Consider the following 27,033-nt stretch of genomic DNA (forward strand, 5'->3'; position numbering starts at 1 on the left):
CATCATTTATATCACAAAATTGGAAACGACATACATATCCTATCACGGAGTGATGGTTAAATAAACTCTGACACTCAAACAGTGAACCCATGCAGCCTTTGATAATGGTGCCTACAACATAATCTGAAGTTAAAAGGCAAGACATAAAACTACATAAGCAGTATGACTTTCATCATGTAAAAATATGTCAAATGTAGGCATAAATGTAGAAGATGTTATAGAATCTAAACTGTGGTTGTGTTTATGTGTTAGAACTGTGGGTGATTTTCTTTCTACTTCTCTGAATTCTGCAGATTTTCCTATTTTACCCTCATGACAAAAAAAAAATTAGAATCAAGAAGTCATTTAATTGAAAGCATCTTATTATTTTCTGCTATAAAACTTTTGGCTACCGATAACTTGTTGCATCCGCCTGAAAGAACTGTATGGAGGAGAGAAAGAAGAGCCTGTGGTGAAGTCAACAGAAGCAGAGGTTCGCAGACTTCCCTGGTGGTCTTGTGATTAAGAATCCTCCTTCTAATGCAGGGGACAAAAGGTTCGATCCGTGGTTGGGGAACTAAGGTCGTCCCACATGCTGGTAACTAATCTCATGCACCACAACTCCTGAGCCCACCACAGCAAAGACCCAGCGCAATTGAAAAAAAGAAAGGAAGCAGGTGGGGGGGATTGGAGTAGCTCCCGCCCAGGGCGTGAGTCATCACAAATCTATACCATGTGCCAGGCATTTCCCATCCTTTTTGTTTTCATTATGTCCTCACAAAAACTGTAAGAGACAGGTGCTACTGTTACCCCCATCTTACAGCCACAGCTGAGCCCTGAGAGCAGTCAGCTCTTTTGCAAGGATGTGGAGGTGCTCAAGTACAGGCCTATGCGATCTGTCTCTTCCACCCTTCCTTTTCTCACCACCATCTTCGATGTGAGAAGAGAGGCTAAAGGATCAAAGGGGCACATTTCTAAGCCATACTTCCTCTCACGCAAGGAACTTTGCGTCAAAGGTACAAACTCCATTTCCATTATCAGGAGATTCTGTTTGAGAGAACACTTCAAATGATTCTTGCCTGTCAGTGGAGATGGTATCCAGGGACCATTTGTCCACCATACCAGCTCAAGGATCTCACTAGAATGCCATTCTCAAATCATCTCTCTTTGCACATAAATCCATTGTTTTGGGGGCAGGGAATCTATCTATTAAGTGCTCTCATCGTGGCCAACTCTGCTGATTTAAACCAACATGAGTTTCCCTGGTGGCTCAGATGGTAAAGAATCTGCCTACAATGCCTGAGACCCGGGTTTGATCTCTGGGTCAGGTAGATCCCCTGGAGAGGGCAATGGCAACCCACTCCAGTATTCTTGCCTGCAGAATCCCATGAACAGAAGAGCCTGGTGGGCTACAGTCCACAGGGTGGCAAAGAGTCGTACATGACTGAGCAACTAACACACTGTGGCCAGCTCTGCGGATCTAGAGCAACATGGATGCAGCCAGCTTCCTAGTGGAAATGTGAACCTTGGATGCTCCCCACTTGCAGCAGTGACAGGCGGGCTGCTGAAAGGAGAGTCACCCTGTAAACGCTGACGGGCGGAAACCGCTCAGCTGACACCGTGCATGCACACAAGCACTTTGAGGCTCTTTGTTACCCGGGCATGTTTTCTCTGCACAGAAACCTTCTGGTGTTAATAGTTCCAGGAGTTGGGGAGGGGAGGATTCCGGGAGCACAGAGCAGGGGACCGAGAGGGAGACCAGTCCCATTGGAGTCCAGCGTGTCACTAAAACAAAGCAAATCCTCTCTGCCCTCCTCGCCAGCCCAGGGAAACACGGATGAGCGAGTGAGGAAAACAACAGAAACATTCCATGAAATCAGTCATGCAGATGGGTCGGAAAGAAATGACAAGTGGGCTTACAGGAACTCCATTTCAAAATCAAGGTCAGATTGAAAACAAATGTGTGAACAGAGAAAACCATCATGATCAAAAGGGAATGAATCAACAGAGAGCGATCGCAGGAAGATCCAATCTGCAGGGGAACTGCCTGGGGATATTATTACACCACACTGGGCTCTGTCTCTGGGTCCTGTCCCTCAGGGACATCGATAGTGATTGCTCACTTACTTTCTCTGGAACCGGACCACGGGGTCAGCCAGCAAGTCGGTGACGTCAAGCTTCCTCCCCTTCTCAATGACGTCCCGATGCTTGCGGACAAATAGCCAGCCGATGTGGGAGAAGAAGAAGCCCCGGCGGGCATTGTGCGGGTCAGCATCCGTCTCCGAGTACTTGTGATGGACTCGGTGGTCCCTCGACCACTCGAAGATGTCGTTCTGCAGGGAGAAGGCAGACCTGAGTGAAAGGATCAAGCATCCCGGCGTTTCCTGAAAGTTCCCCAATTTCCCCCACCCCCCCCACCTACTCCCATCCCCACTTCCATCCTCATCACTGGCAGACTTGCTCCCATCCTCAACCCACAGTCTCTCAACCTCAAGTTCAATCCCCAGGGGTTGGTTTGGGGTGGTTTTCATCCAAACAAAAATACATCCTCACTTAGTAGGCATCTTAGCTTGTCCTTGCGTGTGTGCTAAGTCACTTCAGTCATGTTTAACTCTGAGACCTTATGGACTGCAGCCTGCCAGGCTCCTCTGTGCATGGGATTCTCCAGGCAAGAATACTGGAGTGGGTTGCCATGCCCTTCTCCAGCAGATCTTCTCTACCCAGGGATTGAACCCGGGTTTCCTGCATTGCAGGTGGATTCTTTACTGATTGAGTCACCAGGGAATTAGGATGTGCCCACTGTAGGAGGTTCTGCCTTGATGAGTGAACTAGTAAGGAGGCCAGAAGAAAGTTCTGGTGGGGACTACTGATGTGAAGAGTTGACTCATTGGGAAAGACTCTGATGCTGGGAGGGATTGGGAGCAGGAGGAGAAGGGGACGACAGAGGATGAGATGGCTGGATGGCACCCCCAACTCGATGGACATGGGTCTGAGCGAACTCTGGGAGTTGGTGATGGACAGGGAGGCCTGGCGTGCTGCAATTCATGGGGTCGCAGAGTTGGACACGACTGAGCGACTGAACTGAACTGAACTGAAGCCCACTGAGAGATCGTTCATGTCCAGAAAAGAGACATTCATCCTCAAGGAAAGGGGCAACCCTAAGTATAGAAGGGGGTTAGTTCTTGGCCTGACTCTCTCTATCCTTCCTCCTTCTCTTCAATGGGCTTCCTGTCCAACACACCAGAGAACAGGAAGTCAGTAAGTAAAAGCCCAAAGAGCTACTTGACCAAATCTCTGCAAAATGCCAAGGCACAAATAACATTGTCTGAGGACTGCTCTAACAGTGTGTCACAGACAGGAAGGGAGGGGACTTGGCTCTTTGAGGAATCTGGTCTGCTTGGCAGCATCCCATGTGGAGAGGCAGGCAGCACTCACTGGAATCCCAAGAGAGACTCTGGTGCCCAAAGAAGCAGACACGTCGGAGTCCAGCAGATTCTGCCAAACCCACAGATGGGGCAGGGCTCAGGCACATGGGGGATCGGCTGTTGACCTCATGATGGGAGACAGTGTCAGGGTCTGGGGGTCCTAGGTAAGCTATCCGAGGAAGTATTTCAGCTGAAACTGTTAATGAAACCTTAACTATTATAGCCATGGGCCAGAGAGACCTATAGACTTTTTCAGTTTATACTCTGTTTTGCTATTATTTGATAATGCTTTCAAAACTTTGAGAATGGCAAATTAAGTTGGGAAGTAGCATTTTTGCTAGGAAAATTGCAGCTGACCCTTGAACAACATGGGTTTGAATTGCACAGATCCACTTATACACAGATATCTTTCAATAGGAAATGCTATAGTACTTCATGGTTTGCGGTTGGTTGACTCTGAGGATGTAAAGGAACCACAGATAGGAAAAGTCAACGAAAAATTATAGGTGGATTAACCTCCGACTTGTTCAGCGGTCAACTATAATCTGAAAATAAAAATAAATGTATATAGTGTATAAACCATTTAAAAAGAGGTAATAATGTTTTATACTGTATTATTCAGTACTGAGTCATGCTTTCATTAGGAATCTGTCATTTCACGGATATTGGGTTCTTCCTAGTGATGAGAAGAGAGAGAACTGCTTTTTTCTCAAAGTTCTAACAGTTCTTTTAATCAGAAAAGGATTTATGGAATTTTGTATGTGTGTGTGTCTCTAGCTCACCCAGTGCTGCTGGAAGGTGATGCAATCTTCTTTATCTTATAACTTTAAAAATTTGCTTAACATTTTGGTAATGGGACAAAGAGGGAAAGTAGAAAGACCTTAAAAAGTATATGCTCAGCTTTGAATGCAAAGAGGGGAAAAAGGTGCTTAGAAGTCTGTGTAAGGCGAAAATTATAGCTTGGCTTACTGTGATAAGAAAGAGGTCTTTAAATTTTACCAGTGTGTTGAAACACAGTGGTTGGAAAGAGTGAAAGCATTCATTACTTATAATCACAGAATCGAGTCAGGAAGGAATGTCAAGATCACTGCAGCCTGGGGAATAATTTATTACTTTTTCATCCAATGTATTGCTTTTATTGCAAACCCATCTGAACATAGGACTATGGGGGAACACTCTCTCCCCAGTTCACAGATGGCAAAATTAAGGCTTAGAAGATAGGTATTCAAGTTCATCTAGTAAGTTTAACTAATCACGGAACAAAGAGAGCTCTTTCGGTTCTTAGTTCACACTAATTTCAGCAAGATATTTCCCTTATCCTTCAAATTCAGGGGAGAGGGAATCTTTGAAAGAGAAGTCTCATTTTTCTTGTTAAAAGGCTATGTTGACTCCTGAATTTATTACAATGCAATTTTATAAAAACTAAGTGGAGGGCTCCAAAGGGCTAGAAACATTATTCTTATAAAATTAAGCATGGTATAATGATAACAAAAGAGTGATAATGAGGACAAGTTGCAGCAGAGATGTTTCTTTAATTCCTCTCACCTTGGAGACCTTCCCTACAGAAGCTACTCTGAGTGAAGCAATGGAATGAAGTAAGGATTTTGGCCACATTCCAAATAATTGAGCATACAATCGAGCCCAAATACTTTATGAGGTACTTTGAAAAATCTTTTATTTATTTTTTACTCTAAAAATGAGTCCAGTGAAAAAGTGACTCAAAGAACAAGACATAAGCCAACAATAGGGCAGAAAGGAAGCGAGAGTCACACGCTAATCCCTAGGGCTTTTTCTTCCTACTTCTCTGCATTTTGTTTCCACACTTCAGGTTGAGTGTGGAAGCCAACGTGGGAACAGCATTCGTGTTTGATGAAAAGGTACGTGCACCAAGGGTGTGTCTGGTACAATCAATAAGTGAGGAAGTGAAAGCTGAGGGCTGATAAGAGACGGCAGCCTTCCATCAATGAACTGTCCATCAAGTCTGCATATTCCGTCTTTCCATGCTCTGTGTGCACATTTTAGCAGGAGCATGATGTTGAATCCAGCAGCAATTCCTGAAGTCGAAATACATACCCTTTCTCAGCAATCAATTAGCACGTGATGCAGCTTAGAGCTTGTACTTCCGGTTGGTTCTGGTAGATTACGGTCTTAGTACCCCGTTACCTTCAAAAGTGGGCATTCGCCACGTGTTTACTGATCATTCCTGACAGAGGGAAAGACTGAGGGCAGGAGGAGTGGGATGATAGAGGATGAGATGGTTGGATGGTATCACTGACTCGATGGACATGAGTTTGAGCAAGCTCCGGGAGTTGGTGATGGACAGGGAAGCCTGGAGTGCTGCAGTCCATGGGGTTGCAGAGAGTCGGATACGACTGAGCAGCTGAACTGAACCCGACAGAGGATTGTTGGTGGTGAAGGGGGCTACATTAGTGCTAAGAGTGCTGGCTGTAACTGAGGCACAGGTGGGCGTGGGGCGGGAGGAGCGGGAGAGGAAGAGAGCCTATCAGAAGTGCATCCCTCAGTGTCCGGTTTGTTGTCTGAGGATCTGTACGGGGTCCTACTCTGTGCTGTCCACGACACACCGAGTGCAAGCCACACATGTGACTTGCATTTCCCTAGTAAGTACACGAAAACAGTGAAATTAGACAAGTGGGATCAATTTTACTCATGTATCTTTACTAACCAGACTACACGCAAAATGCCATGCAATATATTATTAGCATAAAATCATTAACGAAATATTTCCCAGGACTTTTTTCTGGACCAGTTTTTCGAAACTGGGTATTTTACACTCCCAGCCACACCTTAATTCGGACCATCCACAGTTCTAGTGTGCCACGTGTGGCTGGTGGTTACCGTATTGGACAGGGCAGGTTTAACCCGTGATTTGGACACTTTTCTATATGTGTTATACTTTTAAAGATTTTTAAAAAGTGAAAGTTGCTTATGGATGACAGTGAGAAACTGGCATAAATCGTATGAAAGGCGAATGCACTGCACATATCAGACGTGCTAAAATGGTGCGATTTGTTTTCTGGAGTTTATCTCAGGGAAATAATCATGGCTCTGTGCAAATGCTTAATCACAAAGACGTCCACTGAACTTGGAAAAACCCTGATTTTCCACATAACAGGATTTTACTTACTACCTTGTGATACATTCATTAATTGAATACTATTTGTGTGTGTGTGTCCATAGAAATTTTCTGGAGAGAAACATGAAGTACACGGTCTTAGGGTTACATCAAGGAAGGAAGACTGGAAGATAGGAGAAATACTTTTTATTCTATACTCAGAAATGTTTAACAAGAGCATCTGTTGGTTCTGTATTTCAAACTAGCAAAAAGGGACTTCCTGGGTGGTCCAGTGGTTAAGACTTCACCTTCTAATGCAGGGGGTGTGGGTTCAATCCCTGGCAGGTGAAATAAGAACCCCCATGCTTCAGGGCCAAAATAAAAACCAAAACCTAAAATAGGAGCAATGTTGTAGCAAATTCAATAAAGACTTTAAAAATGGTCCACACCAAAAAAAATATTTTTAAAAAACTGACCAAAAAACGATACTGTAGCATTGACATGGAGAGATGAGGTAGAAAGTAGTTAAGTGAAAGACAAAATAAATGATAGAATAATGAACGCATTGGGCTTCCCTGGGGGCTCACAGGTAAAGAATCCACCTACGAATGCAGGAGACGCGGGAGACACGGGTTTGGCCCCCGAGTCAGGAAGATCCCCTGGAGCAGGAAATGGTGACCCACTCCAGTGTTCTTGCCTAGAGAATCCCATGGACAGAGGAGCCTGGTGGGCTACAGTCCATAGGGTCGCAAAGAGTCAGACACGACTGAGCAGGAACACAGGAATGAATGGATTCTTGATAAAAATATGTATTTAAGCATAGAAAAAATGTTAAAGTATATGTCAATCTGTTTACAGCTGTTCTCCCTAGGAAGTGGGGCAGTGGATGACTTAATTTTTTTCGTTGTTTGTTACATTTTTAAAATAATCAAGTTTTTCGTCTGTAATATGAGGGTAACAAATTATTTTTAAGTTTCTATATACCTGAATCGAAACAATCAGCTTCTGCCACCAGCCCCGTGTTAGGAGAAAATGATGAGGCAGTAATATTCATCTAGTAAGGCAGTCAGAGATAGATCTTTATATCACCCTTCTTCCATCTCTTATGAGCACTAATCAACCAATCCCAACTGAAGTACAGTGACAGTGCCCTCGCTGAAACTCACCCTGGGTCCTGTACCTTTATTACTTCACTCTCCATCAGAGATAATATCCCTAACTGGGTCCCTGCTGAGACTGTAGAAACTGAAATTGATCCTGTGGTAATATTTCTCCATAAACTCAGTCAGCCTTTGCGTGTTCTCTGGAACTTGAGCAAAGGTAATCAATCTCAAAAGCTCCACTGATGCAGATTAGAAAGAATCTGCTGAGGAGCCTGGTAGGCTGCAGTCCATGGGGTCGCTAGGAGTCAGACACGACTGGGCGACTTCACTTGGACTTTTCACTTTCATGCATTGGAGAAGGAAATGGCAACCCACTCCAGTGTTCTTGCCTGGAGAACCCCAGGGACGGGGAAGCCTGGTAGGCTGCCATCTATCGGGTCTCACAGAGTCGGACACGACTGAAGTGACTTAGCTGCAGCAGCTCTATAAGAACTACTTTTCTCCCAACCTCCTTTTATATTGAAAATAAATTCTTGAGTCTAATCCCCCAAATGGCAGTAGGGGAACCTGTCTTTTAAGGCCCGCCTCATTTGCTCTGGGAGATGAAGACCAAGTGCGAATGGCATTGAGCTTGTCCCAGTCAGCAGATCTAAGACCAGAATCATTTTTTTAACTTTTCATTTTGTATTGGAGTACAGTCGATTAACAGTGTGATAGTTTCAGGTGGACAGCAAAGGGACTCAGCCATGCACATACACGTGTCCATTCTCCCCCAAACTCCACCACCCCTGCCACCCAGGCTGCCACATAACATTGAGCAGAGTTCCCTGCTGAGACTGGCATCACTGGCATCACTGGCTGCCTTTCCCCTAAATGAACTGCAAACAGATGCTTGCTTCTGACCAGACACCCGTGTGGCTGTTCTGTCCCCTAATTCAAGCGTGCGGCTGCTTACAATTCCTAAAGGGAACATTTACCAGGTGGTCTCAAAACACACCCCCAGGTAATTCCAACTTGTATTCGTAATACACCTTTGTCTCCAGTCAGCAGTGAAAAAGAAACTAGGACCATGTCAGCTTTGAACAGGCAAGTTTTAGAGTGTGTGTATGTGTGTGAGTCTTGTGAGTAATGGCATCCTATCTGAGAAAGGAGTCATTTTATCAAAGAGGGAAAGACGCTGTTGCCTCCACTCTTCAAGGACCCTAAGACCCATTCGAAACAGACTTTATCTCAGTCTCCAAGTCTGAATCTCATCTCCCCCAGTTCAGATGACAACAACACTGCGCTATTCAAACAGTGAAGAACATTCGGTGCTTTCCCCACAGTTGATACTGGGTCAGTATTGATTTCCCTCCAGATAACACTGACAATCTGTAAGAAGGGCCCAGAAAGTCCCCAGGAAGGCCTGGCATCAGCCTTCACCACCTGGCAAATTGCAGCTTCAACAGAACAAGTCCCCACCTGCTGTCTGGCCCTCATGTAGTGCTAAGCCTGGGGAAGTTTTAGGAGCTGGGCAAACGTTGAAAAACCAGTTTTAGCATTTAGAAAGTGTTTGCTGACAAAACTTAAAGACTGCAGGGGTGATTCATGTTTTCTTTTATTCCGCCAGTACTTAAATTCTTACACAAAGAATATATTTGTGTAAGACATATTTTTAAGACACATTTTTAAGATGGCTTAGGTAGTCCTCTTGGTAGACTTCTCTGGTAGCTCAATGGTAAAGAACTCTCCTGCCAACAAGGAGACATAAGAGACGTGGGTTTGATCCCTGTGTTGGGAAGATCCCCTGGAGGAGGGCATGGCAACCCACTCCAGTACTCTTGGCTAGAGAATCCCATGGACAGAGAAACCTGGCGGGCTACAGTCCATGTGGTCGCAAAGAGTCAGACTTAGCACCAGCACCTTGGTAGACTAGTTTGCCTTCTGTGAATCATTTCCAGTTTGGGTTTTGGATGATTTTGGTCTGTGAGGTGACCATTGCTTAGTCTCCTAACCTAGATCTCTCTCACTCAATGAGTCAAAATTTCAGGGAAGAAAGGACCTGGGAAACAAAGACAGTCCAGTCACCACAGATACACCTCACTCCCAGATCTTGGTTTTTAAATACCATTCCCCACTGAAAAGGAATCAGAACTCTTCGGTGTAATGGCTGGTGCCAGGACGAAGGCAGGAAAAGCACAAGAAGAACTTGGTACATTTTGTTACATGAGAAAAGTAAGGAATTGCTCCAAAACATGATGGGGACCTGTCAAAAGGACACAGGAGTCCATCTCCAGTGCTCCCACTGAACAAACTCGGGTCCTCTGATGAATGATTTGGGTGCGTTACGATGAATACTAACAGGAATGGATTAATAAAATAAGAACCCATGAACCCACAATGAATAAATAAGAAGTAAAATGTCAACCAACAAATGTAGAAAAAATAATGGAGCTAGAAAAATCACCGTTTTGCAGGTGCCTTGGCAATAACCGATTCAGGCAAGACTCACCAAGGTGTGCTAAAATTACTAAAATCAAAAGGTTGATTAAAATAAAAAACATATTACATCAGCTCATAGGATCTCAGCATAAATTACTCATTGATTACCAATGGAAACATAGTAATCTTACTGTGGAGAAACAGGGTGGACACTACCTTAGCTAAGCGATTTACGTTCATACCACCAATAATATGACAAAGTGGTATCATGGGCCTCTTGTCTGATGCTAGGACACAAGATTATTAATGTAGCATTCCTGTCCTAAATGCCCAATCTGAGTGAAGCTATGAGGAAACTTGAGCAAACCAAAAATGAGTATTCTGCAAAATAAACGGTCTGCATACTTCAAAAATGTCTAACTTCAAAGACCAAGGAACTATTCCAAATGAAAGGGACTAAAGGGACAGGTCAACTCACTGTTATGTAGGATCTTGAGCTGGTTCCTGGGCTAGGACCCTGGATACAGTACTGTATCAACATTAAATTCCCTGGTGTTGGTGCAAGCATTGTGTTACTGTGAAATGTCTTTCCCATTAGGAAATGCACACTGAAGTATTTGGGGATGAAGAGGCATGGAGTTGATAGCTTACTTGCAAAGGATTCATGAAGAAAATAACACAGAAGAATGCATACTCTACACGCATACAAAGAAAGAAAGAGAATAATAAAGCAAATGAAGCAATATGTGAACAATGAGTGGATCTGGGTGAAGGTACACAGGAGTCCTTCATAATGTTTTTGCAACTTTTTTGTCAGTTTGAAATTATTTCAAAATAAAAAGTTAAACCTAAAAAGAAAGAATGTCAAGCGCATCTTTCTTAAAACTCTCAGTTTCCCCCTTTCATTCCGTTCCTACTCCACCACGCTTGTTCAGACTTCCATCAGTTTACCTGGACTCCTGGAAGGGCCTCCTGCCTCTAGTCCTTTCCCTCCACAATGCATTTGATAAACTGTGATTACACTTGACATACTCTTTTTCCCCAAATATCTATCATTCTCTTGCTTCTGATTTGACAACTTCACCATATCACTGTTCTCATCAAGCCTAAACATTTCTTCTTCTTAGCAATCAAATAGCTTCAACTGGCCTGATTATTATCTTTCCCACTTTCTTTAGTTTGATAAATATTTACTGAATGTTGGTATGTGCTAGAAGATAAAGAAGGAACAAGACAATCAAGGCTATGTCATCAAGGAGTTTACATTTTATAGAGGCATAAACATAAATCATTTCAGTTTGGAATTAGTCCCATGAAGCAGATAAGTATGGGGAGATAAAAGGATGACATTGAGACAGGCAAAGGCTTTCTAATCAGATAATCTTGTTGTTGTTGTTCAGTTGCCCAGTGGCGTCTGACTCTTTGCGACCCCATGGACTGCAGCTTGCCGGGCCTCCCTGTCCCTCACCATCTCCCAAAGTTTGCCCAAGTTCATGTCCATTGCACTGGACATATATTCTTAGGCTGGGGGAGATAGGCAGGAATGCAACAGGGAAGAAGGAATTATCTCAGGGAGAGGAAAGGAGTTGGCACAGTCCAGGAGTTAAGAGAAGTCCAGCATGTCTGGTGGGTGGGGTGTAAGAGTGGTGCTAGATGAGATCTGAGAAGTATTGTGATATAATAAAGATATACCTGTCCCCAGCGGTTGCTGGCAGAGAGCTTCAGGATCTGTTGGGGTTTCCTAAATGATAGAAGTGACTTTACTGCATTAATTAGATGACTCAGTACGGACCACTGGATAGCTTCAGGATTGGGGCTAGTCACCAGAAAGATCAAGCATATGATTAGAGTGCTGGCACTTTGGGAGGAGAAGGGGACTGGAGATGGAGCTCGGTAACATGGCCAATGATTTAATCAACCAAGCCTTTGTAATGAAACTCCAGTAAAAGCTCTGGATGCTGAGGTTCAGAGGAACTCCCTGGCTGGTGAACCCACAGACAGGCAGGCAAAGTGAGGCCCCTGACTCCATGGGGAGAGGTGAGGAAGCTCTGCGTGAGGAATCCTCTCAGACCTCCTACTGTGTGTCTATTCCACTCTTTATAACAAAACTGTAAGAGTAAGTATAGCACTCTTCTAGTTCTGTGAGTTGTTCTAGCAAATTATTAAACCAGAGGGATTTGTGGGAATCCCTGAATCTGTAGGTATGAGGGGACTGGAGACCCCGGCTTGTGGCTGGCATATGAAGTAGGGGCACCCATATGGAAGACTGGGGCTTTCCCTTGTGTTGTCTTTTGACTAAGTCAATAAGTCGTGTCTGACCCTTTGTGACCCCACGGACTGCAGTGCATCAGGCTTCCCTGTCCTTCACTATCTCCCGGAGTTTGCTTAAACTCATGTCCATTGAGTCAGTGATGCCATCGAACCATCTCATCCTCTGCTTCTGCTTCTTTTCCTGCCCGCAATCTTTCCCAGCATCAGGGTCTTTTTCAATGAGTCAGCTCTTTGCATCAGGTGGCCAAAGTGTTGGAGTTTCAATTTTAGCACCAGTCCTTCCAATGAATACTCAGGATTGATTTTTTTAGGATTGACTGGTTTGATCCCCTTGCTGTTCAAGGGACTCTCAAGAGTCTTCTCCAGCACCACAATTCAAAAGCATCAACTCTTTGGTGCTCAGTCTTCTTTAAGGTCCAACTCTCACATCCGGATGTGACTACTGGAAAAACCATAGCTTTGACTAGACGGACCTTTGTCAGCAAAGTGGTGTCTTTCCTTGTGTATCTGAAGCCAATGCGAGTGGTTAGTATTAGAATTTTATTGAAGTGCACCCACGTGTGGTGGAAAAAGCACTGGTATGTAATAGCCTGACCGTACCTGGCTATCTATGTCAGGATAACAAGGTTGGATTTCACTTCAAAGGCACCACTGAGTCACTCAAAGATTTTCTTTTCTTGTTAGAGAGTGGTTTCATTTTCAGTAAGTTCTGTGTGGCTGTGGTATGGAGAAGGGCAACTGCTGGAGGAGGAAGACACGTGTGTGGGGTTTTTGCAGTAGTCCAGGCTGAGACTAGAGTGGCACACATGAGAAGCACGCAGATGCAAGATACAACTGTGCAGCAGAACCTAAAGAGATGGGCTAAAATATTGGGTAAGGGATGATTAGGGAGCTAGAGAAATCATGGAAGGCATCCAGATTTCTGACGGGCAAAACTGGGAGAGAAGTAGTTTCGGGGAGAAGATGGAGTAACAATTTTGATTCAAGGCACACTGGCTTTAAGATGCCTCAGACACGTCCGGTGAGAGGTGCCGTACAGTGCGGTGAGAGGTGCCGTACAGTGCGGTGAGAGGTGCCGTACAGTGCGGTGAGAGATGCCGTATATCTGCAATGCGCCACCCCAGTTTTTTCTTCAATCAGACCGATGTTCTACTACTCAGGGACTCGACGCAGTATGTCACAATCATTTCTCTCTCTCAGTGCTATGCTGTGTTAAGTCACTTCTGTCATGTCTGCCTCTGTGTGACCCTATGGTCGGCAGCCTGCCAGGCTCCTCAGTCCATGGGATTTTTCCAGGCAAGAATACTAGAGTGCGTTGCCATGCCCTCCTCCAGGGGATCTTCCCAAAGTGAGTGAAGTGAAAGTCGCTCAGTTGTGCCCAACTCTTTTCAATCCCATGGACAAGCCCATGGAATTCTCCAGGCAAGAATACTGGACTGGGTAGCCTTTACCTTCTCCAGGGGATCTTCCTAACCCAGGGATCGAACCCAGGTCTCCCACATTGCAGGCGGATTCTTTACCAGCTGAGCCACCAGGGAAGCCCAACCCAGGGATCAAATCGGCCTCTCTTACATCTCCCTTTGAAAGTCGGGTTCTTTACCACTAGCACCACCTGAGAAGCCCTTCTTTGTCTCTGCCGCTGCTGCTGCTGCTGCTGCTAAGTCGCTTCAGTCATGTCCGACTCTGTGCGACCCCATAGACGGCAGCCCACCAGGCTCCTCCGTCCATGGGATTTTCCAGGCAAGAGTACTGGAGTGGGGTGCCATTGTTGCTCAAATGTTTCCCTATCTTCCCCTTCTTCCTTGCCAATGCAAATCCTTTTCTCCTTTTGAGTTTTCAGCTCAAAATTTTCCTTCTGCATTAGGCTTTATCCTAATATCCTAACCCAGACTCCTATTTTTGCAGACCTAAGAGTCAGTTTGAAACTTTCAAGCAATTTAATGCCACATCATCTGGGTAGAGTCCTTCTTCATTATACATGAATCTAGCCTGCTCTAGCAGATCATAAGTTTCTCATAACAAGGGCCATTTCATTTTCATAGCCTGTGTTCTTCACCAGCACATAATGGTTTATGCACCTTTAAATTTAAAGAGAATTAACTAGCAGATTTACACAAAAAGCTCTAAAGAATAAATAGGAGAAGATAAAGGGTAATCAAATGTGTTTGCCTTGCAAAAGAGTTTTTAAAAGGCGAAAAATTTCCTCCGGCATATGAAACTATAAATTTTACTGTTAATTAAAATTCTTGATTCAGTGACTTCTGTAGCTATTGTACCTCTGGAGCTTAATGAAGCATATAAAACCGCATCCTTGAAACATTCCTGTGACAAGAGCTCTGGTTGGCACTAGAAGGAACTAGAACAGTATGACTGAAAAGCCTGAACTTTAATAAACAAGAACCAGAGATGAAAAACAGCTCAGAGTCTATGGGGATCGGGTGGGGGATGCAGCTAATGGAAGGCTCCAAAGTAGCTGTTAGCTCTAGCTTTATTTAGCATCTTCATTAATGACTAGGAACAAGCCGTACACATTTAATAACATTTTTGACTGGTGCCAAATTAGGGGGTGCTGCAGACATCATTGAGGGACAGAGAAATAACACAGATGGATCTAAAGAGGTTAGAAATAGGAAGAGAAATTATCACAATGAGATTTGATTTAGGCAAAATGCAAATGAAGGCAGCTGGGAGAGAAATCATCCAAAATGCAAAATAATCAGTGGGTTGGGAAACCTAGAAAGCAGCAACAGAAGAGCTTCTGGCAGGAGAGCAATGGAATGAAGAATAAGCAGTGACAACCTGCTGGCTCAGCCCCAACGCTTGGTGGCAGGTACAGAAAGAAATGGCTTGTCAGGGAATGGCACTATGACACAGTCTCCTTCAACACCCACCAGCATTTTTTTGGAGACAATGTGGAAAAAATAAACAAAACTAAGTATGATATTTGATCCTTCATTTTTCAGTTGTTGAAGGACATGGCAACCCACCCCAGTATTCTTGCCTGGAGAATCCCCATGGACAGAGGAGCCTGGCAGACTACCATCCACAGGGTTGCAGAGTCGGACACAACTGAGCGACTCAGCGCTTTTCAGTTGTTAGAAAAGGAATATGACTTAGTTTTTAATGTCCCTCAGCTTCAAACTTTTGTGGTTTCAGAAGAGACTGGCAGTGGGGAGTGGAGGTGGGGAGACAGGTGAAGAGAGGGTAGGGACTGAATACTGTTAAGATGCCCTGTCTCTGCACTTTTAAACATCTAAGGTGTGAAAAGAAGGGAGGAAGAAACATTTAGCTTGAAAATATGTTTCAAGACAGATTCCAAATGGACAGAACTGCATGTGAAATTCATCTTAAAAGTATCTTTCAGTAGAGGTGTGGAGCCAAATTCACATGTATCAGTAAAAATCTGGTGGCTATTTGTTTGCAAAAACCCCCTCAACTTTACCAAGTGTTTCTTTCAATAAAAGCTCTCTGTATGCCTTGAAAGTCTGTCATTATTTGCTTACAAAGTTTGATCACTTTGAAATGCTTAGGAATACATCTGTAGTACAAAGAGGGTAAGATTTTGTAAAAAAATCTTGCTATATTTGGGAAGAGTAACACAAGAGACCAGACTAGTCTTATTGGTTGGCATGTCCATCTGCAGTTACTCTCTCTTCTCAGGCCACCTCAGGCGATTACCTTTTCCTTCCCTTGAGATGGTTTCCCTCACGTCACCTGTTTCCACTGACCTAGATCCATAACAAAGAAGGAGGTGAAGCATTTTAGGCGGGTAAGGCAATGGCACCCCACTCCAGTACTCTTGCCTGGAAAATCCCATGGACGGAGGAGCCTGGTAGGCTGCCGTCCATGGGGTCGCACAGAGTCAGACACGATTGAAGCGACTTAGCAGTAGCAGCAGTAGCAGAGCCATCTTAATCTCTACCTTAAATGGTACATTTTTCTTGGCAGGAAATATGTAGTTTATCCTACCAGAAGGAAGGAAAATGCTGAGCCCCATGCAGTAGCCTTGGGAGAATTTGTCTTCTTTCCTGCCTCCAACCTCCTCCCCGTCATCTCTCGGAGTGTCTCTCGATCCTGATGGAGTCACAAAGCAGCATGTATGTAACAATGCTTTGATGAATCCGTATATCACCAGAAACAACTGCCATTTCCTCCTCTAGGGGATCTTCCTGACGCAGGGATTGAACCCGCGTCTCCTGCTATTCCTGTATTGGCAGGCAGAATCTTTACCACTGAGTCACCCGGGAAGCCCTATTTCTGCTTGATACCAGAGGTGACCAGGAGGGCAAGATGCCCTCCAAGAAGGAGACGGTGTGAGGCAGGCATGCGAGTCATCTTCGGAAACCATACCGGGAGGTCTTTTCTGGGCACTGGGGTCAGGACCACTTCTGCGCTGGCTGTTGACACGGTGGGAGGAAACCAACCACATTCACCAGTCGAAACAGAAGAAGGAGAACATGTTTCCGCCATAGGGAAGAAAGGTTGTACATCTGAAACTTAGGGTAGCTGTTAGGGAAGGCGGTAGAACCTGAAAGAGGAGCTCTGCAGTGAGAGTCAGGACCCAAGAGCCACATAAGCTTCGGGATTCTTGAGCCTGTGGCACATTCTGGGGTTTTCTTCTCCTTCTAACCAACAGTCACTCCATGCTGCTGCCAACACCCCAAGCCATCCTCGAGGGCACTGCCTCACATGCAGTCTCCCAGAGAGACCCAGCCTTAGGGGTGGGTCCCCGATCCTGAATCTGGTACATCTTTGGGGTCTCATGACGGCGGTCTGAGGCTCGTATGTGCCGTCGAAATGTGTGAGGCATGTCGCCCCACTGCCTAAAAGCTTGCAGTGCCTTCCTGGGGCTTTATTTTATGTTATTTTTTTGGCTACATCACATGGCATGCAGCATCTAAGTTCCCTGACCAGGGACTGAACCCAGGCCCCCTGCATTGGAAGCACAGAGTCTCAGCTACTGGACCAACAGGGAAGGGCCTCTAGGGCTTTTAGAAGAATATCCAAACTCCTTGCCACTCCTGGCAGAGCCCTGCACTGGTGTGGCCCAGCCCTCCTCTCTGGCCTCTCCTATGACCACCTTCTCCCTCACTCACGTGGCCTAGTCACATGGGCCATCTTGCTCCTCCTTGAACGTGCCATACTTCTTCCCACTTCCGACTCCTCCTTCTATCTGGAATGCTCTTCCCCTACCTGTCCCCTCCATCATGTCTCAGTTCTCAGGCCACCCCCTAAGTGACAATCTCTCTAACCATACTCTCTAAAGGAGTCACCCTCCCTGGCATTCTTTATCATACACTGTGTTTCAATTCTTCAGCTCTTCTCTCTTTCTAAATAAACTTGTGTATTCTTTGCTTGTTGGGCTTCCCTTGTGGCTCAGCTGGTAAAGAATCCGCCTGCAATGTGGGGAGACCTGGGTTTGATCCCTGGGTTGGAAATATCCCCTGGAGAAGGGAAAGGCACTCCAGTATTCTGGCCTAGAGAATTCCTTCTCTTTCTGAATAAGCTTGTTTATTCACTGCTTGTTTATCTGCTGTCTCTCCCACTGGAATATACATGTTCACGAGAACAGAGACCTTGCCCTTTACTTCTCCAGTGCTGGAAATGATGTTTGGCACATGTATCTGCCAAATGAAAGATAAATAGACACTTGAATGCTGGGAGAGGCATGAGGGCATTGCAGTGACAGGGTGACCTCTAGAGTTAAGGTGCCTGCACGCGAATTCCCCTTCTGTTATTTAAATCTGTATGTCCTTGGAAAGATTCAATGTTTTCATCTATCAAATGAGGAAAAGAACAGTATCTACTTTGTACGGGTATTGTCAGATGGCTAAAATACTAAATGAAGTGCTGGTATGTAGTCAGTCCTCAGTAACTGTTTTTGTTTTGTTGTTATATAATTGCCAAAGTTCATGGCCCATGACTCTGAGATTCACTTGACTATATTTATGAATCACACTGCAACTTCCACTTTCTGATCTGATATGTAAAGAGCTTGGAAGTTATTTACTCTTATCTTTTGTAACAAGAAAGAAAAAAGCCCAGTAAACTGAAAAATCAACAAGTCTTCTTAGATCTGTCAGAGAATTGAGGTCACAGGGCAAACTGCTGCACCAAAAGCTAGAGAGACAGACAGACAAAATCACAGCCTAGATGGACAGACAGAATCACAGCCTAGCAGGAGCAGAGGCCAGGAGGAAAAGCCTGCAGCTGGCAGCAGCGTGGCAGCAATACTTTAAGCTGTAATTGATGAATTGCTGGAGGTTTAGTGTGGGCGAGCGTGAGAGTGAAAAACTCTTAGGGGGCCCAGTGCAGGCACCCCCACACTTTCACGAATCTTCCCTCCAGGAGCCCTCTAGCTATGATCAACCAAGAAAAATCCCCTTGCTCTTCCAGCAGGAGGAGAAAAGTAAACATTTTGAAATACAGGACAGAGCCCTTTGTTCCCCTTAGCAAGATCTGTTCTTAAGAGAAATTATTTCAGCAGAGCTTAATCAACTGGGATTTTACCAAAGCCTGACTAATCTGGGGGCAGGGGAGGGAAATACTCAGCTCCAGGTCAATGGAAAAGTGAGACCTAATCATGGGATGGAGGAGGTGTTCCCTCAAAGGATTCTGTACAACAGGGGGTTCAACTGAAAGAACCGAAAGCTTTAACTCCTGTTTAAGAAGTCTCTAGGAAAACCCAGGAATGCAGGGACAAAAAGAAAGTCACTGGACCTTCAACACTACAGATGCTGCACACAGTAACACAGCCTAATTCCTAGCCGGATAAGCAAAAAACCTCACACTAAAACCCTATTTCCTCAGTCCCTGTTACTCAGTACATCATGTCCAGTTCTCAACAAAAAATTATGGAATATGTCAAAAAGCAAAACATATCATTTTAAAAGAAAAAGCAAGCATCAGAACCAGACTCAGATATGAGAGAGATGTTGGAGCTATCAGACTGGCTATTTAAAGTAATTACAATTGATGTGCTAAGGACTCTAATAGAAAAAGTAAATCACATACAAGAACATATGGATATTTTAAGAAGAGAGATGGGAAGTCTAAGAAAGAATGAGAAGAAACCAACAGAAGTCAGAAAAACCGTAACAAATGAAGAATGTCTTTGATTGGCTCATCACTAGACTGGACACGGCTAAGGAAAGAATCACTGATCTTTAAGGCATGTCGATGGCAGTGTCCCCAAACTGAAATGTGAAAAGATTGTAATAGAGTATCTGAGAACTGTGGGACAACTACAAAAGGTGTAAGTTGGGTGTGATGGGAATACCAAAGGGAGAAGGAAGGAAAGAAAGGAGGGAAGGCGGGAAAGAGCAAAAGAGGGTGGGCAGGAGAGAAGAAGGACCCAACAGTAGAAATATGTGAGGAAATAATGGCTGAAAGAGATGTTTCTAAAATTAAAGACAGACACCCAACCACTGATCTAGGAAGTTCAGAGACCAAGCACCAAGCAGGATACATAGCAAAAAATCTATTGAATGTTGAGTGTATCATATTCACCTAGAAAAAAAATAAAAGACAAAAATCTTGAAAGAAACCAAAAAGTGAAGGGAAAAAAAACACCTGTAGAGAAGTGAGGATAAGAATTGCACCAGGTATACCGGGTTTCTCTTAAGACACATATCAGCAAGAAGAAAGTGGAGTAAACTATTATAAATGTTGAAAGAAAAATCCACATACTTGAATTCTGTACTCAGAAAGTTATTCCTCAAAAGTGAACGGGAAATAAAGACTTCCTTAGACAAACAAAAATTGAAGAAATTTGTCACCAGTAGATCTGCCTGGCAAGAAATGCCAGAAATTCTTCACAGCGAAGGAAAATGGCACAGGTTGGAAACTCAGATCTACACAAAGAAAGAATATTAGAGAATGAATAAATGAAGGTAAAATAAAACTTTCAAATTTTATTATTCTTAATCGATCTAATAGACAATAATTGACTTGCAGTAATAACAGCAAAAATAAAATTGGTGATTATAGCTTATGGGTGTATGACATGAATGACAGTGATGTCATTAGGGACAAGAGAGAGGAAGTGGGAATATTAGTGCAGTCCCATGAAATGGTACAGTGTTATCTGAAAGTGGACTTGGATTACCTTTAAATGTATTTTGCAAACTCTAGAGCAATGACTAAAAGAATCTGAAAAGAAGTATAATCGACATGTCAAGAGAGGAAAGAAAATAGAACCCTGTAAAATGTTCAAATAAAACCAGGGGAGACAGGAAAATGACGAAGACAAAAGAAAGAAACAAAGAACAAGGGCAATGAATAGCAAACAGAAATATGGTAGATATTAATTCACATATCTTAATAATCACTTTGCGTGTAAATGGTCTACAGACACCAATTAAAAGACAGGGACTGTTGGGGTGGATAAAAGAACAAGATCCAACTAAAAGTTGTTTACAAGTCACACTGTTGAGCATCACAAGAGAACATCCATGTGTAAACCAAGGGTCAGGAGACTTAAGTTTCAGTCTGGTCTATCCACTAACTAGTTTGTGACCTTCAACAAGTCCCGGATATTCTTTCAGTTTAGTTCAGTCGCTTTGTGACCCCATGGACTGCAGCAGGCCAGGCTTCCTGTCCATCACCAACTCCGGAGCTTACTCAAACTCGTGTCCATTGAGTTGGTGATGCCATCCAACCATCTCATCCTCTGTCATCTCCTTCTCTTCCTGCCTTCAATCTTTCCCAGCATCAGGGTCTTTTCCAAAGAGTCAGTTCTTCAAATCAGGTGGCCAAAGTATTGGAGTTTCAGCTTCAGCAACAGTCCTTCCAATGAATATTCAGGACTGATTTCCTTTAGGATTGACTGGTTTGATCTCTTTGCTGTCCAAGGGACTCTTCAGCATCACAATTCAAAAGCATCATTCTTTGGCACCCAGCTTTCTTTATGGTCCAACTCTCACATCCAAACATGACTACTGGAAAAACCACAGCTTTGACTATAGCTTTTTTCTTTTCCCTACACAAAATGATGGAGAAGAAGGATGTGCGCTCACCTTCTTTGAGAACTCCAAAACTGCAACTCACTGCTAAACAACCATCAACAGGAGAAAGTTGGCTCCCACCAAAAAATAATACCCTACATCCAAGGGCAAAGCATAAGCCCCAACAAGGCAGTGAAAGTGAAAGTCGCTCAGTGGTGTCTGACTCTTTGCGACCCCCATTGACTTAGTCCATGGAATTCTCCAGGCCAGAATACTGGAGTGGGTAGCCTTTTCCTTCTCCAGGGGATCTTCCCAACCCAGGGATCAAACCCAGGTCTCTCATATTGCAGGTGGATTCTATACCAGCTGAGCCACAAGGGAAGCCCAAGAATACTGGAGTGGGTGGCCTATCCCTTCTCCAGTGGATCTTCCTGTCCCAGGAATTAAACCGGGGTCTCCTGCATCGCAGGCAGATTCTTTACCAACTGAGATATGAGGGAAGCCCATCAACGAGACAGTATGCAGGGCAAAATTGTGTTTGGAATCGAACCCCATACCTGCTGCCTCTCTTTATCTTTCCATAAAATAGGAGGACCTCGGCCAAATCCCTGTAGTCCCCTTACAGACTGAAATCCAGCGCATCTCCACTAGGGTCTGATGAGTAAATGTGGACAGTAAGGGAGGGGACTAAAGCATTTACAGGTGCTTTTGCTTGGACTGAGGTCACCACAGACCCAGCTGCAGCCAGCAGGGGTGTGTGTGCATGAACACGACAGCCCAAATCCAAAGTTGTGGGTACTCTGTGAAAACCAAACTCTTGGAGACCACTGGATGGCAGGAATCCCTCACCCAGGTTCATAGATGACGAGAAAATTATTTAAAAGTTCACAAGCAACCTTTTGAGTGACTTATATCCTACTGGTAAGGAAGGAGAGTCCCTTGGGCTGCAAGGAGATCAAATCAGTCGGAAATGACTGAGCAACTGAACCGAAGGAAGGAGAACAAGCCAGAGAGGAATTCATGGGGTCTTTGCTGAATGCAAGGGTATGGACGGGACAGAGGATTATTACAGCTCCTTATCTGGCATTCCTTGCCCATCATCATCTTTTCAGACTCAGCTTTCCCACTACTGCCCTCTCCCCTATACACAGGTCCTCTGCAGAAGAAAGAGAAAAAGAAGTTTCGAACATTTCAGTCATATTTTTAAGATTGTTCTTGATGATCAAGATCTTAGCAGCATCTAGCAAAAGCCCTGTTGATCCTCAAACAGAGATAACCATGGCATGACTTGTCTGTTTTGGCCAAAGGCATGACTATTCTTATGGAAAAAAGCAGAAGAGAACCTTTGAAAGGATCTTTTAAAATGCAAGGGGACATCAAAGGGAAACTGAATCAATGATACCGCTCTAAGTTAAAGTTGTAGGTCAGTGCCCTAGACTGGCAGTCACAGCACTTTGTTACTTTGTTACACACTTTGCTACTTTCCCAGGTGGTTCTCTTCCTAAGATTAAGTGGCCTGAATCAACTGCATTCTTTCCTCTGACTCAGGCATTATATAGAACCTGGCCCTTTGCTGATCTTATGGAAGCTCATCTAAGTCGAAGTGCCATTGTTACAAAACTGCAGACGCCAAAAGCACCTACATTTCCACTGGGAAACATCTCATTAGCTGGAAGCCTACATAAAGGCAAGGTTTGTAACTATGTTTGCAAATCACTGTAGCCAGTGTGCCTAGTTCAGTGCCTGCCACATAGCGGGTGCCCAGTAAGTATGTGCTAAATTAATGAAGAAATCCACTACAGATGCGGGCCTGGAAGAAGCATGCATAGTTCACATTTGAAGATTTCTAAAAGTACTTTGTTGTTGTTGCTGTTCAGTTGCTAAGTCGTGTCTGACTCTGCAACCCCATGGACTGCAGCATGCCAGGATTCCCTGTCTTTCACTGTCTCCTGGAGTTCGCCCAAATTCATGTCCATTGAATTAGTGATGCCATCCAACCACCTCATCCTCTGTCACCCCCTTCTCCTCCTGCCCTCAATCTTTCCCAGCATCAGGGTCGGCTCTTCGCATGAGGTGGCCAAAGTACTGGAGTTTCAGCTTCAGCATCAATCTTTCCAATGAATATTCAGGACTGATTTCCTTTAGAATTGACTGGTTTGACCATCGTGCTGTCCAAGGGACTCTCAAGAGTCTTCTCTAGCACCACAGTTCAAAAACATCAATTCTTCGGTGCTCAGCCTGCTTTATGGTCCAAGTCTCATATCTGTACATGACTATTGGAAAAACCATAGCTTTGACTATATGGCCTTTGTCAGTAAAATGATGTCTCTGCTTTTTAATATGCTGTCTAGGTTTGTCATAGCTTTGCTTTTAAGGAGCAAGCATTTTTTAATTTCATGGCTGCAGTCACAATCTTCAGCGATTTTGGAGCCCAATAAAATAAAATCTGTCCTTGCTTCCACTTTTCCCCTTCTATTTGCCATGAAGTGATGGGACTGGATGCCATGATCTTAAGGTTTTTGAATGTTGAGTTTTAAGCCAGCTTTTTCACTCTCCTCTTTTACCCTCATCTATTATTTCATTTAACAGTCACTGAGTATTTTCTGTGTGATAGGTACTAAAATACAGAAATGAGTAAGATGGTTGCCAATTCTCAAAAAGAAGGCAGGAACAGTATTCACTGAGTGCTACTATTAACTAGGCACTTATTATTCATTATTTCATTCTCCCAATAACTGTGTGAGGTAAATATCATTACACTCCCCAACTCACCTTTTGCAGATGAAGGAACAGAGACGTGAACCAAAGCCTACACCTAGCAAATGGCAAAGCCAAGAATTATTCAATGACCTGGATACTTCCTTCGACAATATATTTTCTCTTCAAAAAGTAGAATTTAAAATCACAGTGTGATGTTCTCTATGTGATGTTTTGTTAAGGAAACTTAAGTTTTTAAAAACTAAGTTACATACAAGTTTTCCAAGTTTCATTTGGAAAAAGAGGTTTAGGCTCTCAACTTCAAGTTATTTATGTTGGAAAACATTCCAGTAATAGAGGTGCTTTATAACTACATGAAGGCTTGAAGGCTTCATGTAGTTGAAGGCTAAAAATAATAAATTGCTTGAACAAAATAAATGAAAATTACTGAGTTAAGTCCTGAATAGCATCTAAGACCTAAATCAGTGAGTTTCTAAATTATAATTATCGTAACTCATTGTTAGGGTAAACAAAGCACAATACTGAACTAAGATGGCTGGATTCAAAGTGAAGGGCAGTATAGTTCCCACTGCCAACAGTGAACAAAAAGAACACAAAACTGAGAGGCTGCCAGCTACTCCTCTGTGCAAACAGCTTCCTCCTGGGATGCTGGTTCTTATTCCCAACCGCACTTGAATTGTTCGGTAGATATTCATAACGTGAACTGCGATCCCTAAGTGATGTACTGTGCTAGACCCTTTTTGCTTTATGAATGCACAAACAGGAAGGAAGCCTGAATTGGGAAACAAATTCTTAAGACACAAGAGCAACTTAGAGAAATATTCAAGGTCAGGCTGTCCTGTAGGGATAGAATGCCCATTGTACAGGTGGCCACCTGACCTGCACATCTGAGGGTCAGAGAGAGACTTCTGGGTCACCTGTCTCCCGGGGCCCTAAAGTAGTTTTGGGAATCACCATTTCTTCCCAATAGGTTGAAAATACACAGGACCTGGAATCATCTGTCCTCATAACATGGGCAGAAATTTTGAAAGCAAGTTATTCTCATCCACCTTATTTGGATCAGATAAGGAACTGGGAAAACAGAGATTCATGATCAATACAAAATTCCAGCAGCTCAGAAAGTGCCCAAGGGGGTGGGAAATGGTCTAGGTAACAAAGCCAAATACTTCAAGGATATGGCTCAATCCTAGTGCAGTCATGGTCCCTCTTACATTTGTGTCATGATTTCATAATGACTCTGAAACTGAAGTCATATTCTTATATTTACAGATGAAGAAACTAGAGATGAATGAATCAAAGCAAGCAACCGTCAGTGTTAGTCGCTCAGTCATATCTGACTCTTTTGCAACCTCATGGACTGTAATCTGCCAGCCTCCTCTGTCTATGGGATTTTCCAGGCAGGAATACTGGAATGGGTTCCCATTTCCTTCTCTGGGGGATCTTCCTGAATCTGGGTCTGCATTATAGGCAACTTCCCGAACCTGCATTATAGGCAGATTCTTTACCATCTGAGCCACCAGGGAAGCCCAGCAACCATAAGGAATAGAGTAGAGTGGAGTGGAAGTCACTCAGTCGTTTCTGACTCTTTTGCAACCCCATGGACTGCAGCCTGTCAGGCTCCTCTGTCTATGGAATTCTCCAGGCAAGAATACTGGAGTGGGTAGCCATTCTCTTCTCCAGGGACTTTTCCCAACCCAGGGATCAAACCCAGGTCTCCTGCATTGCAGGTGGATTCTTTACCATCTGAGCACCAAGGAAGCCCAGCAACCATCAGAGTAAGAATGAAATCTTGAGTCTTCCTAATCCACGCTGAGTAACAGACCTTTCACCACAAATCTAAAGCATGACCTCAAGAATATGTGTTGTAGGAGCAACGACTTTGGAGTTAGACTTGCATTGGCCTATCCAGATGTACCATTTTTTAGCCATATAATTAGGAAAGTTCTTTAACAGCAGGAAGCCTTAGTTTCCTCATCTGTAAAATGGGGACATGCATCACACGTAGCTCGTGGGGTTATGGTGAGGATCAAAGGCAATATGCATATATCACACTCAGCACAGAACCTGACCCTCATTAGAGCCAGACAGATATTGAGGGTTTCAGGGTCATGTTTACAGCATGGACTCTGGATGAAGGAATTGCCTTTCCTCCTCTGTAGTTTAGCATGCCTTGGGGCTTAAAACCCCCAGGGAACATTTTACAGTATCAAAAGCCACAAGAAGATAAAAACTTGACACAGGCAGAGAGTGCCTGGGCCTAAAATGGGTGTGGAGGATGTCCACTGTACAGGAAGCGTGTCTGTGTCTCCGCCCACACTGCCGTCCGCGCTGAGTCCCTGAGAGTGAGGACCCTCCATTCCCACCTGGAAAGCCATGGAGTTGGCAGCAGCCAGAAATATCCTCAGGGGCAGCTTGGCCTTGTAGGACCTGTGGCTCCACAAACGATGGGCACCAGCTGTCACACCCAGAGCAGTCAGGAGGAAGCAGAAATAGGCTGCAAGACACAAGCAGGGAGAGAGTCAGCAGGTGTCGGAGCTTTTAACCTTCCTGTAGCTTTTCTCTCTTCTGAACAGGGATCCATGTGGAATGGTGTCAGAAGCATATGCAGTGTGAAGAATCAATAACTTTGGAAAAGGCAGGCTTCTTTTATTGGTTTTTAGCTTTCCGGTATGAGAGAGACATAGAGAGAACTTTGCTTAAGAAACTGGGACCTTGGAACATCCATTTTTTCTATGTCAAAGGAATCTATTTCTTGCCAGTCTTGATACAAAATCACAGCCCTATTAGTGTTCATTTGTAATTCTTACGTGTCCACTCTTGGTGGAGTTGAAATAGATCTCTAATCTTGCTTCTTAATTGGCACCTATGCCAGGATGACTCTTTTAAATGGCAGTGCCCATTTTCAGGGCTCTTCTAAATGGTTTGAAGGAACTCAGGCCAGACCTAAAAGCAATGAAGTCTGGCTCAGGGCCAGTAAGAATGAGACTAAAACTGATATCAAGGACAGCTGAGATTTGTCTTCTAGCACTCCTCACTTATACCATCACCATCACTATGACAGGGCTGGTAGAGATGGCCAGGTGGGGATCTACTTATTT

At 44.1% G+C, this 27,033-nt stretch overlaps 1 protein-coding gene across 1 annotated transcript in view; it reads right to left on the reverse strand.

Annotated features, from left to right (window-relative positions):
* The window catches only part of SCD5 (stearoyl-CoA desaturase 5), a 171,876-nt gene that overhangs the window by 44,478 nt on the left and 100,365 nt on the right, over positions 1–27,033 (reverse strand). The window contains 2 exon segments of the mRNA NM_001112815.1: positions 2,107–2,312; positions 26,299–26,429. Of these exon segments, the coding sequence (NP_001106286.1) occupies positions 2,107–2,312; positions 26,299–26,429 (337 nt within the window).

The sequence above is a fragment of the Ovis aries genome, chromosome 6 (genome assembly GCF_016772045.2).
Source record: "Ovis aries strain OAR_USU_Benz2616 breed Rambouillet chromosome 6, ARS-UI_Ramb_v3.0, whole genome shotgun sequence".
NCBI classification, from domain to species: domain Eukaryota; kingdom Metazoa; phylum Chordata; class Mammalia; order Artiodactyla; family Bovidae; genus Ovis; species Ovis aries.